The sequence below is a fragment of the Myzus persicae genome, unplaced genomic scaffold (assembly GCF_001856785.1).
Source record: "Myzus persicae strain clone G006 unplaced genomic scaffold, MPER_G0061.0, whole genome shotgun sequence".
NCBI lineage: Eukaryota > Metazoa > Arthropoda > Insecta > Hemiptera > Aphididae > Myzus > Myzus persicae.
In genome coordinates, this window is record NW_019104389.1 from 666,068 (window position 1) to 682,626 (window position 16,559).

Here is a 16,559-nt window from a genome sequence, read left to right on the forward strand (position 1 = left end):
ATAAATATTAAATACACATTTATAACAGGCGTAAATACACGGACGAGACTTAATATTCGTCGTTCATTTATAATATTAATATTATTACGAATTTAGGACTGAGTTATTTTAAAATGTTTATCATGGTTGCATTATAGGGCAGTTTCTGCGTATGGCTATACTACATCCAAAGATTGACCGCCAAACGCACTAAAAATGAATAGTATTATTAAGTATTGAAAGTATTTTTTCGTAAAATATCTCATCAAATAAGTTACTAAAATTATTTTCAAGACGTTTTTTCTAACAGCTATTTCTATGCATATATATCTATATCTATATCTATATTTACCTATGTATAACTAAGTGTTATATGAAAAAGATGAACTAATTTAATATGAATAATACATTTTCTGATGTCGGTACTAATATTTAAAATTGAAAAAAAATGAATTTTTTAAATTTTGTTGGCATATTACCTGTGTTTTTTTTTATAATTTAAATCTGGTAAACTTTTTTGGCTCACGATTGTAATTGTAGTCTATAGATAAGCTTTAGAGCAAAAGGAATATAGGCATATAGCTAGAATAGTACAACTTAATAATAGCTAGGTTACATAATATTTAAAAAACAAAATTTATCTTGTACTTTTTATTTTTTCTGAGATTTAATAACATTTTTAAGCCTACAACACATTTAATTTAAGTATTTAACAAAATAAAATGTACCTCTTTAGTCTTTTTGATTAAATGAATAGGTTACTTTAAACTTGATACCTACATTTAATTATACAGTGCTAATAACCTCCCCCACCACAAAAATTTAATTTTAGATTTAAAAAAAATATATATTTAGTACGTAATCTTAATATGAATTTGTACGACTAAATTTCAAGAAATATATTTTACTGGAATTTGACACCGATTTGACGTTAAAAATGAATTTTTGATTTGTTTTACTCCCTCTACCAGTTACGACTCCTGATGAATAAAATCAATATTATTAGAATTTTATTTTGTTGGGTCATCTTTTGCACGTTGATTAGACGGGTTTGTTGGGACATCGTTTTAGATGGAACACAGCCCGGATGAGATATAGAAATAGCATCGTATCCGTACACACATACTCATATTTTTATTTTTGTATGTATAAAGATCAAAAGTAAAATGTTTAAGTTAACGTTTTTTTTTTTTGCACGTAAGGTTTATATTTTTTTTGAAGGTGAGTACTTTTATTTTCACGAATAATGACGGTTGTTCTTATTAATTAAGATGTACGAAACTCGTTATTTTACTCCTAATAGGATGTCTCTGTTTGTTCTCTCTGTGTTTGATCCACGTGTGCAGTATTGCAAATTTACGTTCATCAGACAAAATATTGTGTATATTTTATCCTTATTATCTTTAGTATTAGAGTGAATTGATCTATTTAATTAACCTATAATTACTTAAGGCACCACTTTTTTCTTAAAACCAAAATATTCGAATTACACTCGACCTCAAAAAATGTAATGTTCAAATTGCACTCAAGTAGTCAAGTTAGGTTATTGAACCTAACCTATACCATAGTTATTAAATTAATATTGGCATACCTAGTTAGTCAAAAATATTGAATTTGTTGTTTATGTTTAAAAAGTGTATTATTACAAATTAGTGATAAAATATCTGATAAAAAAGTATACGAAGAATGTATTAGTAAAATGTGGATGGTTAAACAATGCATTATTAATAACAACTATAGTAATTATAGGAAACTGGTAAAAATTTGTAAGATTAAGATAATTCTAGCTTAATGTCCAACAGAATAATTTTTTTTGTTTGTAATTCATACATGTTTTATTGTTAGCTTTATGTTTCATTTTCCTTAAGTTATTTGCATTTTGTTCACTGACTGCTCAAGCTGATCAATACGTATCAGTTATGCCGACTGGAAATAAACAGAATATCCCGGGCCGTGATTTACGTAATACATGACTTTGAACTTTTTTTGGGGATGCAATTTAAAACGACTTCGGATTTAATTGTAAATGGAAACAATACATTTTATTTAAATTAAAACATGTACGTGAATGGTTTGCGGGCAATTCTGAATTTCGAACATTACCTTTTTTGTTACCCGAGTACAATTCGACATAAATTTAAGCCCGATTCGACCTTTCCGACTATCGTGCTATACGCAGTAGACATCTACATGCATTAAACATACTAATTCACTGTATATTGACGGTGCTATTTACCATTCACGAATTTCATTATTAGTTTAATTTAATGAAACATGCAATATGCACAATGTCCATTGATATTCCGTACAATTTATACCCAATTTGTACAACTCGTCTGAAAATTAGTTGATTAATAATAATTATTGTTCAATGTTTTGCTACCCATGCACCCACCCACCCAGGTATGTATAACTGTCAATTTCTAACGGCAGTATGACAATCAAATAAATTGTTTATTAGTGTACAATTAAGTGTGTTTATCTGACAGATTTCATTCGATAAAAACTATCAAAATTCAATAGCGATTTTTTGTAAAACCTTCTATATGCTCGCTGTTCGATGCTTCACCGGACTGGATTAGTGAGGCAAGTTATAAAGTTTGTTAATTTGTACCGTCTGTTGTTTTATGTTATTGTAATAATAGTTATGTCATATTTTGGTGATAATATAATTATGATTTTGGTACATCAAATTGGATATTGGCACAATAATATGCTAGGAATCAGTTAACTTTTTGACATGATTTCTTCCTAAACACTGACGATGTCCCAAAAATTTAAAATTTCATCTGGAGAACATGCAAAGGCCAACTTCAAATAACGTAAATGCTAAAATATTGTGTTCTTGCATGCACAGAATATGGACAAACAGTAGGTAACGCTACAAGAGCAATTGGAAATTTATAGTCAGTTGTATGACGGAAATCAATGTTATTAATATTTTGTAATAAATACATATACCTGAGTATAATATGAGTCCAGCATAATATTCAGTGTCCTTATTTAAATATTTAAGTACGACGTAAATATTTTAGATTATAAGTAGGTATATGTTTGTATAATAATAATGTAGTTCTTGTAGATTAATGTATATTTTGTTTTTCGATGATCAGACGGACATAGAATGTGCTCCATGAGAAAATCCTGATAATGTGTTCTTTTTACTTGGCACACATATCTAGGGCATTGCCCGGGCATTTCTTAGAACGACCAATTTCCTACTCGGCTTGTATCATGTACATATAATAGGTAGATGCATCGAATTAAAATGTTATTCTACGATGGTTATCGTGATTCAATAACGCGCGATATGATATATAATATTATTATTATTGTCATTTATGAAGGTGCATAACGGTATGCGGTTAAAAGATTATACCGTGGTATAGACTCGTCGCCAAAGGGTATCGGGCTGCTGGACCACCGCCGCGTCGTAGCAGCGGCAGCAGCTTCCGTCGGCGCTGCAGAGATCCGACTCCCCTCCTCCGGCCCTGCGCGGCACCTCGTCCGCGACAACGTATAATAATAATAATGATAATAATAATAATAATAATACGCTCGCCGCACGACCCGCGTATTACAATGTCCCCCTTGCACGTATTTATTCTATCTATAAATTTGAAAGTAGGTAAAAAACTCCACTCGCGCATCTCTCTCTCTCCCCCCATCTCTTTATCACCCTCCCTCTCTGAAAAATTTTTTTTTCCCTCCGAGCCGTCATCGCACCGCCGCCGCGGTGTACCTACACGCGCGCGTGGCACCGTCTCCGGCAGCCGTTTGCTCTGCACAGTCAACGTGGAAGAGGAGATGTGACTATGTTCTATTTTTAGATCCGCGCCATCGCCGGCCTGCACCGTGCGATGGCCGCACTCGGATAGACAGCGGTGCAGCAGACGGAAGTTATTATAATATCAGGAGCCAGTGCGGTACACGCGGGACGAGCGCACACACGCGTCACACACACGCACACACGCACACACACACACACACACCTACACACACACACACACACACATACACACACACACACACATACCGTCCGGATCTCCGGCGGAGGCGTTCAGTTAATCGCGGTCACCTATATAGTTAACAATTTGATATTGTATAATGTTACGGCATCGACGGTACAATAATATTTTATAATTATTGGTATTTATACATCGGCGGGACATCGCATCGCGGCGAAGACGGCGGAAGAATTGAAATTTCAAATTTTGGTAAAAATGTTCGTGACCTGCAGCAGTCGTGTCTAGTATTCTAAGACCGCTCCTGTCGTCCGTGTGTGTATATTACACTGCATGACGTAATGTACGGTGTGCGGAAACAACACGCGTGGTAAGCTCAAAAACACCGCCGCCGCCGTTCTCAGCGATTTATCGTCGGAAATATAACGGGATTCGATCACACGGACACGGTAAACAGCAATACATGAATAACAAATAATATATGTACAGTAGAAATCGTTTATAACGACATCGGTTCAAGTGACACAGGTACACCGGGTTTAATGACCTGTCAAATTAAAGGTCTGTGAAAAAACTCCGAATATGTCGTATAGCATGTTGTCTTACATTTTATCGGTTGTTATGGCGTTCTTATATTGTAAAGTATAACCTACGGATCTAACATCTGACTTTAATTTTTGGTGAATGTAAATAGTTACTATTTTATTTATAACGATTTTAGTTATATTATAGTTCGAGTAATATTTTTTCAACGGTCTATGACAATGATAATAATTTTAATTATGAGCCATGTGCCAAAATATTGTACAACCATTGTTGAATTTATGGAAATTAATAATAGAAGTTCAAAAACAAACTTTGAAAAAGGTAATAACAGATTTGTATTTTTAAATGTGTCTATTATGTATTGGTACTTTACTTTCTAATATTATACATAATTAGATTGAACATTTTGTGATAAAAATATAATATAGGTTATGTACCTATACTGTTTTCTTTGAACTTTTTTAATTAAATGTTGGTTGTTATCAGTGTTATTACTATCGGTTATAATGACCTATTTTCCCGGTCCCTTGGACGTCATAATACACGATTTATACTGTATATTATATAATTTACTCTTATTATACATTAATAGGTACTAGTGCAACAATATGCTATCTACCGCACGTTTGATGGTTAAGTATATAATATGCTGCTTACAAAATTGTAGGTATCTACCAATATCTTTATTCTTCAGGTACCAAACAATATTATACCTGTATATTATACTCTATCATTTTGCAATAAGTCGATGTTAGTCTGTGTTTGTGAGTCGTGTGGATGATACGTGATTTAACTGTTATTATTTCTTAATAATATAATTAATGTTTCGGCTGCGAGCTATTAATTATATCGACATGGCACTCAAAATGAAGAGACGTACGTTTTTTATAAGGCCGTGATTAATTAGTTAACCAATGAACAAACGTGTACCAACATTAAAAACGAAACAGCTTGTGATGTTTAATTTAAAAGTTCTCAAAAATATTAGAAAACGATATTCAGTAGGAAATATTTTTAAACCCTTAATGTATTAAAAAAGAGAGCAAACATTTCACTCTGTAGGTACTTAAAAAAAAAAGCTTACAATACAAATGGAAAGTGCAATTTATTGTGGTTTGAATTTGGGTGATATCGCGTAGATACCATGTTTGGTACTGAATATTTAAAATAAAGGAAACACAAACCGTAGTGTGTAAAAATATTCAGACCAACTTACTATAAAAGTCGCGGACAATGGTACACCATCTATCGTATATATATCGAGACGTATTGCAAAGGTAGCTGAATTTCAAAAACGTGCGAGAAAATAGGAAGTATGGCATACCTATTAATTGTACAAATAGATGAATTCATTTTTGTAGATTGCATTAAACAAATAATAAGAAATTACGTTAGATCAAATATTTACGGTAGATAGCATACATATTATCGTACAAGTACCTATCAATACTATTATATACATACCTAATATTTAGATTTCTAATATTATTATAATATATTGTGACAACGGCGTTTATTTATCACACCGCGAGCGGTGCTGCAGAACAATAGTCCGTATAGAGGTGCTTGTACATATTATAAATGTTATAATAATGTAATACAATAACAGTATAATAATACTCGTCTATAAAGACAATATGTATTATAAATATATTTTACTGTAACGTAATCGAGTAATTGAAAATGTTTGTCGATGACCCACCGCTGTGCTGCTGTGGAAATTTGCCTAACTCTATATTATATTATTATGGTTTCGATAAATACCTATATACCATTGACATTATTTTTACGATCAACAGAGCTCCACAGTTTGCACGCGCCAACTTGTTCAACTTCACTCGAAAAACTAATTTGTTACATATTTGTACTCTAATGTTTCAAGAGAATTCACTCGGAGGTAGATATTAAATCAAATGATTGAAGGTATATGTACCTATTTTACTTATCAACAGTGTTTTTACAATACTTATAACACTTGTCTTATTTTATGGTTCGTGTCTTTTTAATACGTTTTGAAGTTTGTGAATAGATTGTAATTATTAGAATATTTTAGTCCAATTTAGCTATTTAGAAAATAAAACAAAATGTGCATTGCCTCCGTAGTCCGTACACTATCCGATACCGTAGCCAGGTAGCCTAACATACATGTCTAAAATAAGTACAGTCAGTACATAAGGTTCATTTTGTCATTTCAGAATAAAGAAATTATATCGTTCGACTATTTTTTTCTTTTTATAAACAATTTGTTTGCTATCGGAATCGTTAGATTCGTCACATTAACCCCGATGCATCGACATAATATTATTATTTCATAAAATATAATATTTATTATACATTCCAAATCGGCTATTATGAAAGTTTAAAATAATAATATAGAATACTTAAGCCAATGTCTTGAGTATTAAATATATATTATATCATCATTTAATGATGTCTTGTCATTCGCAGGTCGGTGACGGTCTATAAGCCATTACCATCTTTGCCTACACGCAGCACTATGGCACACTATGTATTATTATGTAGCATGACCCGGTTAGGTACATATACATATACAATAACACCTCGGCACGCGTAGTGGTAGGTTCAACGGGTTGTCGCGTGGCGTGATATTATTTTTGGCTGCGTACAGTATAATATTAGGTTTTGTTCTAAACGATTATACATAGGTATATATTATATATATATATATATATATTTAATTTCACTGTGAATAACATTAACGACGATGATCTCTCGAGAGAAAATTGTTCAACGTGGAACGCGTGACGTGGATTATTTATTTTATACATCTATTATTATTAATATTATAAACCTCAGTTTTCTGTACAACAGTTATTATCAATTATTATTTGTTAGTTATTATAAACTTACTGCTTCTCATCTGACTATGTACAGTATAAAAATGTAATATAATATTTGATATTGCAATTATTATGGGGCAGCATGGATTGGAGAGTTGAAAGTTCAATTTTATAATTGCAGATTGCATAAAACATTATATGATTTCATATTATGGTTATAAATTGGTGTGCAGCCTAAGCCATTTTAACTGTTAGAGTATATTTTATATTCTAGTAGGTACACTAACGGTTAATCGGCAACTAGTTACTTCGTTGCTAAGTCCTTATTATGATCAATATTGTATGAATTACAACAAAATAACTAAAATTGTTAGAAGAAAATTTATTATTCGTTTAAATATCCAATTTAGTCAAAATTTGAATGTCGATCAATTTTTAAAAAGAAAAACCAAAACTGTTAGATGAGAAATCGTTATTATTTAAGTGCGTAAACGCTCATAAAAATTACCTTCTATATTTTTATAAACAAAAACATCTTACGGGAATCTTGTACTACATTTTTGAGCCTTACGTATAAAAATTAAAAATTGTACTCATGAGCTACGAGAAAATAATTTATACATTTTTCAAAAATTCAACTTTGGGTGTTTTTAGCACATGAAAGTGTTCGAATTTCAAAAATCTTTATAAATTGCTCAAAAAAATCTAGAATACTTTTAAAAATATCATGACTAGAAACTGCTATTATAAATATTTGGTACACATTTCAAGTATCTATGGTCATTTCTAATTAATTTTTGAATTATCTGCAATAAAGTAACATATTAGATTTTGTTAAAAACTTGCATTCTGTAAATATTTACGTTTTTCAGTTATATTTTTTTTAGTTTTTCCCGAATATTTTGAATATTACAGGAAATACCTACTAAGTACCATCTAAAACCGATTTTGCTACCAGAACTGCCTTCCAAATTGAAACATTTTTTCTACTCCAATAGATGATGACAAACCCCCAAAAAATAAAAATAATATTAACGAACATAAATACATAATCATTGTTAGTCTAATACTTTTATCGTTCGGCTGAGCACGCTCAGAATCAAAATAGAAATACGTGAATGAGTTAAATATTTTGCCCTAAAACGGTGGGTCCCTGCTATTTCATAAATGCATCCATACAATTGATACAAAACTGTCATGATCGGAGAAAAATGACGAATATTCAACTCCTACCGCGATAGTTATTATTATCTTTAATGCCCGCTATACAGAGGGTCCACTATATTAGAACGCGTCCGCTGTCAAGTAGATTATGTGCTATATAAAAGATGGGACATTTAATTTATTAAACTGCTATATTAGCTATTACACACACACATACATAATATATATAATATTATATTTACAATTTTCTATACAACGTTGTAATAGTAATATATAATATTATAAGCTGTGGAATTACCGCTAGTTTGTCAGTATTTGGTGGCATGGCTAGTATTTCGGTACCATATGAGTTGTTATAGTCGGTACACCGCAGCTGGCGTTAGCGAACAGATTTACGATCCGAACGTTAGACCAAAAAAACATATTACACTTAAACTATATATTACTATATACACTGAACCCCTCGTCAATCCGGTCCACTAGAATCTAAATGAAATGACTTGTGAAAAGACTATTATTGTTAAATGCCAGTTTTCGTTGAGTGTTGACTCAATATAATTAAAATCGGATTGCGTGTAATAATTTTCCATCAAGTCGGGTTGACGACTCGACGAAAATACGCCACACTTATAAGTTATAACCACTGGCCACAGCGAAAACATGAGACCATTCTATTTTATGACAAGTTGTAATTGTGCTGAAATCAAATATCAAATGTATCAAATGTGTAGCGTGAAAACTACGGAGTAAGGCAGTATAACATAGGTATAGTGCAAGGAAGTGGCGTAATTTGGTCGGAGTATCAAAGCATTAACATGTTGGCAACACGATGGGACTATAGGGTCTACGTTTAAAGTTCGTAGCAATAAGAATTTTTTAGAAGAAACCTAAGACGACCGGCATTACCGGATAACTTATGACCTTTTGACTGGTGTTATAGGTATTTGTTTCATAAATATTAAAAAGTAATAACTATAATATTTTAATATTCAGATATTTAAAGTTATACCTCCTGCAGTATATTCATTATATGTTTTATATTTTGAATCGTACATAACACTACAACTTAGTACAAAATCGTACCTTAAAAAATAAAATTGTATTGATATTTTCAATTTTGTATATTTTCTTATATTAGAATGTGTTAAGAAATAAAAATGCATTTTTACTGGTAGAAAGTTATAAAATAATCACTTTATAGTTTATATCATATTTTATTATATACTACTGAAGTTTAAGTACATCCCTCTAAATATGATTATTTCTTTTTTTTTAATGGATGATTGATTCTACCAGTCAGGTATTCCAATTCTCTTTCCCCTTAGGCCTTAACTAGGTTGTTGCAAGCTACTTGCAACTACTGATTAGTCCTAATAACAATATTACCTATGTAGGCCGCAGGCAAACCCACAAATTTATTATTTATCACAACGTTATACGATCGTATATTGTATAAACTTACTTAACCGTATATACTATTATACATTATATATGTCCACCGAAACAGTTAGAAACGATGAAAATCAAAAACCTACTACCAGCCAGGTTAATTACTACTGCAGAACATATTATTATTGCTTCCTTCTACCTGATAAAGTAATGTGTGTACCCAGCGCGTATTATCCAAGAATATGAATCGTGTCGTGAGATATTTCTGTTGTGGCCTTAGATTCTAAAAAAAGTATTAGACTCAATTAATCTTATTTTTACTTTTTGATAGGAATGTAAGACATTTGTTTTACCAAATGTTTTACTATGTTCTCTCATTGCCGTGAACCGTATTACCGTCAGCATGTTTTATAATTCAATTTGTAAAAAAGATCATGATTTTGAAATAGTCTTATAACTTATATGATATTCAACGAACGTTATTCATAGTATACTGCACATATATATTATAGTGTAACATATAATCATGTCAGTTAATCAAAAAATCAAATTTATTTTGATTTATTTGGAAAATGAATAACGAAGGAAATTGGATTAAAAATCGAAACTAAATTAATGAGCAAATCGACTTAAAAAAAAATATTATAATGCATTCAACATATTTTATAAATCATTAATCATAATATACACATATATATATATTATACAGTATTATGCTCATATAACTGATTCGTTAGCACATTGAAAACAAAAATATGAGTGTATCGTGAATGTTTTGATATATACCTAGTGGACAGCTGTTGTTTTTACAGAGGATGATCTTTTTGCTTAAAAAATAAGTCTTAAATTACAGTAAGGTATTCAACAAAAAATGCAACCTTTAACCTATCTTTATATTAAGTGATCTCAACCAAAAATCTGAGAGTTTTCCAACTTTCCACCGGTCTGCACACTGTAGGTATACAAATGTCAAGTTACGTTTTTCTGTAGAAGAAATTCCACTGTATAATTATATAATATATGTGAGAAATGTACAAATCATATATTTTACATTTATCTGCAGTCACGAGTCTCGAACGTATTATAGTATAGGTATAAGCCAGAGGTATTCAAACTTTTTTATCACACGGCTCCTTTAAGTCTTCACAAAATGTTAACGGCTACCAAATTATAAATGACAAAAAAATCAATGTTTATATGAATGTAATTTATATTTTATTATTTATTTTTATTATTTATTTACCATATTACATAAATCAAAAAATTAAAGCTAAATTTAGCCAATGATTGTTGTAGACAGTTCAACGTTTCCCAACCGGTGTGCCTCAATGATAATAGTAAACATTTGTTGTAAAAATATTTATTGGTTTTCAATTATACTACGCGGCTCTTCGACAACTCCAGCGACGCCCCTGGGAGCCGCGACGCACAGTTTGAATACCTCTGGTATAAGCCATAAGGTATATCAAAATAACTAATCGAACGACGGAGGCCGAAGGAACAGACTCAAAATTTTGAAAGAGCATTTTTTCCTTCAACTTTTCTTCGAAGGAATTCTGCTTTGACTCGTCAGGAATTTAATTTCGATTGATAACACACGAGGAAAGGTGGTGGGGACGGCGTTTAAATTGCATTGTTGAGTTTGAGGACTTATGTATATTATGCTTTTACGTTTAAAATAAAACCCGTGGCTTCAAGTATGCGTACGCAGTCTTTTAGTTGGAGTGCATTAAGGTGCAATTACATGTTGACGAGTACTTCAAAGCGTAATATTTAATTAGAGTTATAGACGTGAGTTGAGTATTACATAACATATTATTATTACACTTGTGTTATATTAAATTAATAATATATTATGATATTACCTGGAAATAATTATCACTGCCGTCAAGATGATATAGGCCATAAGAGCATGTTGGGCTCCCGTGGCTATTTATAATTCAACGAATCATAAAATAAAAAATAAGTATAAATCCAAATTTTTTAAATTTAAGCTGCTAACTTATATACGGCTCGTAAGTTGTACAGGGTGGTAGAAAATGTGAAGACAATTTAAAAACAATTTGTATGAAATATTTTTTAGTTCAAATGTACTGAAAAATATACTTGCGTTGTATTATATTTAAACACAAAATTTTTTTAAAAATCTGATAATAATTGACCGTCCCGTAAGTCCCACCTGAGGGTAGAAGGCAATTACACGAATCTAGGACGCCCCCTCCTCATACCTTACCCTTATTAATCTGGCGTTTCAAAATCTGTGGGTGGAAATGCACAGGGGCCAATTACCCACTCCAGTCTCCTCCTGAATATGGGCGTAATATACATTTTATGATTGACATCTATGAGAATATTGTTAAGCCATTTTCGGAAAACCTAGCTCGCGCGATAGAGTTTGTTTAAGCGTTGAAGAACACATAAATACTTAATGCACTCCCGCTCAACAGAGTCTATAGAACCCGAGTGGGCACTTGACTTAGAGATAGTCGTGACTCATCGATATAATTAAAGTATAGCACCGAAGAGTGCAATAGGAATACGTGGTAATTTACTATCGGCAGTTACCATCGCTGTACCGCGAATCGCAATATTCCGATACTCGCATACCAAGGTTCTGATTTACACGTGTTCTAGGTGAGGAATCTGTCGTGTGCCAGCAGTACGCGGCGCGGTGATCATCCGACAGTCATGTCACCGCACTTCAATCAACGACAGCCGCCGCAATACGCCTCCCGCAACGACGACGGCGACGACGACCACAGTTGTTACTACCACTCCGGTTCGTTGTCCGGTGTCCCACGCGTCGCCAGCCCAACAACAATCGCCGGTCAACAATATTTCGGAGCAGCCCCGATAACTTCCGGTTCACCGCGCCGATGACGGCGTTGTCATGACCGACCGCCGGTACAGCGGCAGCTGCGGAAGCAGCAGCAGCAGCAGCAGCAACAACAGCAACAACGGCTACAGGTGCGGAATCAAAACGCAACTGCATGCACCGTCGTCGGGCCGATGTAACTACCACAACAACAACAACAACAACAACAACAACAACAGTTGCAAAGCCGGTGTCGTCCGGCCGACGACGGCCGCCATGCACTTAAAGAAAACGTGGAAAACCGCCGCGGTGATGTTTCTGGCCGTGGCCACCGTCACCACGGTCACCGCGGCGTTTTACTTCAATTACGCGGCGACCGCGTGTTGCGCGGTGGTGCCGCTGTCGTCTTCGTCGCTGCTCCAGGAACCGTCCAACACCGCGGCAGCTGACAACGAGCCAAGCCGGTCCAAGTTGATTGGCCCTTCGGCTCCACGCACGTCCAAGCTGTACGCCGTGTGCGAAACCCGCGATCATCTACGCAGCCCCGCCGACCGGGTAAGTACCAGAATTTATAATTCGTAGCTTTAACTGCGTGCCGACGGACGTCGATTATCGGGGAACATCGTTCGCTTTTTGAAAATATTTAAGTAAAAATGGCTGGTGACGTACACCATTGGATCGTTCTTTTTCATTGCGTATACGTATAGGTATTATGGTGATCGATAATATAGTTACTACATCTGTATAGACGACGACGATCGCGACGATGGCGACCATTTTGCGTAAGCCGGCAATCGGCATGATACCTAGGTAGATATTATGTTCATCGTTGTATTCATTCGTCGAGGTCAAATCGCACTTATATATTGCTCAAATCATGAGACGATGAAACGTAGTCTTGGGCCGACCGGCGACTGCACGCTGCTCTGCGTTTCGTGTCGAGTCGTGTTTTTACCATTTTCAATTTTAATATTTGTCTATCGTATTATCATAATGCTATTAAATATTTAGTTACCACACCGTCCACACCACGCAAAACTTGAAATATTTCAACTTCACGGTTAGGACGTTTGGTTTGGTGAGAATCTATCGATTTTACCATTTGGTACTTTTTTTTCGTCTCAGGTGAAATCGGTGATCGGTCACTATATAGGACTATATCCCGACATAATATACAACCTTGTCTCCAATTATCCCTACCCGATGCTTGTATACTATCCAATTTGAACCTCCTCCTCCTAATGCTTCCTTGGTCAATTAATTGTTGAAATATATAGTCACCTAAACTTTGGTTGATTTAAATTTTAGCAATTGTTTGGGGGTTTTATCGATTCAGCCGGTTTTATATCAATTCCGCCGGCGTTTGATTCAGCCCGGTATTTATTTATATTGATTCCGCCGACTGTTTATTAAACAATAACCAATAATATATCATATTATACTGTTTTTTTTAAAAATTTAAATAAAAAAAATTCAAACATTGTCATCCATCCACAATGGAAAATATATCACAATTTGAGTACATATATTATGGCAAAAAACAATTAAATATACAATGTAAAGTTTGTTAAAATGGTAAAATAACTAGTGATTGGTTTTTTTTTTATATTTTGAATGGTCTTCCCAATTCATCTTCTCATTTCCATTTTAATTGATTTGAAAATATGTTTTGTTTCTTACAGATTCTAGTTGATTTTCGTGGTTATGTAAACTTTCAACTTTTATGATAATTTTTATTTTTGTACGTATATTATTATGTTTTGAGGTGGTAGAAATAGTATTTATCGAACCGGGAACGAGATAAGTAGGTGTGCGATGGGAGAGAGAAAATAAAAAGTAATTGTACTCAATTGATTTGTTTGAATAAACTGGAGATTTTTATATTAAAATTAAAATATGTTGTTCCAAGAATTCGAACTCGGGGTAAGAATAATATAATAGATTCAGAATAATATTCAGGTCGTCTATTATAAACATATAAATATACACACCACTCCTCACGGTTTCAATGGGAATAATTGACCATAAAAATAATAACAGTCTCTATAGAACATGGATTACGAATAAGTACGAAAGAACCTCGAGAGTGGGCCCATCGTGGACGTCGAGTTAAAACATTACATAATCTTAAAAATCAAAAAAATTATAGATAATCTTATAATGATTAAAATGAGAAGAAACATACCGGCCAGATAACGAATCTTTTTTTTTTTTATTAAAATGGAAACCGTGCTACCAATTTTGACTCATCAGCGGGAAGATCATTATAATATTACAAAAAAAAAACACACTACTATAATAATAATGGATCATTGGTTGGTCTCAGTCAACTTTCAAGGTTGGTAAACGGAAAATAAGTGACGGTCGATTACGCGACGGTCGTCTTCAAACAAGATAATATGTACAGTAATAAAGAGGGGTGGGGAAAGATGAATAATTTATAGAAGTAGTTATTTGTGAGCCTGTGTGTTTTGGTTATACAACAATTATAAGGTGTGAGAATTGTCGTGTAGATAGTATTCATAGCGAACAGTAGTGATCGACACGACTTAAGGATTTCTCGATAAAAACGGCGCTGTCAGGACAACACATAAAATTATTATATAACTCACAAATCACGCAAAAGATAGATAATATGAATAATGATTTTTTGCATTTGCATTGGATGTGACAAACTGAATAAAGAGGGGAAAGTAGGTGACCGCTCTGCTGAACAGTAGGAGTCGAGTGTACCTCGTCATTGAGTATAGGTCACAGGTGAAATAGTATGTGTGTTAAATTTGAATTCAATATTAAATTATTGCACGATTCTGAGCTGAGATGGTATGTCAGTCTATTGTTATACAAATAAATTGCTACTAGTTATTACTTATTATCATTGGCCAAAAAAAAGGGGGTGGGAGCACTGGGAGCTTGGCCCTTGGTGAGACTAAGTACAAAAAAAAATTTGGCCTTTTGCTCCTATACTTATTATTGCAATCAATTTCACTATTTATAATATCTAAAACAGACAAACGATATTAAATATAAATAGGCATTTATAAAATATCAATCTCAATATTTTGAAAACGTTAATGCGTATAGTAAAATACTGAAATATATATAACTAGGTAGGTATTAAACAAAAACGTTGAAGATCAGGGGATTTTGTCAAAAATTGAACTTAAAATGCTTATAAAAAATGTGTGCCTATCATGCACCTTTACTAATATCTACGATAAAAAAGGTATAATAAACCTTGTATTAAAATTCCAAACTTTTTACCGAGCAAATATTTTTATCGACATTTGTAGCAAAAAAAAAACTAAAATCAATCGAAAATGTAAAATTCTTATGAATAGCTCAAAAAAAGTCAAAATATTTTAGAAGATTTATTATGTACAAAAAATGCTAATAAAAATATTTTATGGTAATTTCAAGAATCTTATAGATTAATTAGTTTTTGAGTTTAACCAAAAAAACAAAATCGACGTCATCGTTAAAAACTGAATTTTAGAAAAAATATTCGTTTTATTAAATTAATTTTTGTTTTTTCCAATTATTTTGAAAAATACTGAGATTTTCAATTTTGACCTTTTTAAACTACCAATTATAAATCCTATTTGTCGCTCGGAATATAACATTTATGTTTTATGTTTATCTGCATAATGGAATTTTTATCAACCAAGAAGCATTAAATTGACTATAATATTATTACTTATATACCTATTTCCATTCCAGGGTACAGTTAAGCCGGGTTCCCTATATAATATATATATATATGCCTGGAAGTTGGAATGTACGTCGATAATTTAATTCTTTAGAAATATAGGCAAATAATTTATGAATAACGTTTCCTGATGACTAATATATAATTGACAAACACTCCAATAATTACGTAGTTGTTCGAGTGGACTGTTT

General features: G+C 32.9%; 1 protein-coding gene across 3 annotated transcripts in view; it reads left to right on the forward strand.

Moving 5' to 3' along the window:
* Positions 1-16,559, forward strand: part of LOC111041814 (galactosylgalactosylxylosylprotein 3-beta-glucuronosyltransferase S-like) — a 38,166-nt gene that overhangs the window by 12,030 nt on the left and 9,577 nt on the right. The window contains exons 1-2 of one of the 3 annotated variants that reach the window (XM_022326247.1): positions 3,938-4,393; positions 12,479-13,214. In XM_022326247.1, coding sequence (XP_022181939.1) covers positions 12,735-13,214 — 480 coding nt within the window. In that variant the 5' untranslated portion in view covers positions 3,938-4,393; positions 12,479-12,734. Of the gene's footprint in view, positions 1-3,937; positions 4,394-12,478; positions 13,215-16,559 lie in introns of those variants that run through there. The other 2 variants (XM_022326246.1, XM_022326245.1) reach the window with 2 other exon arrangements.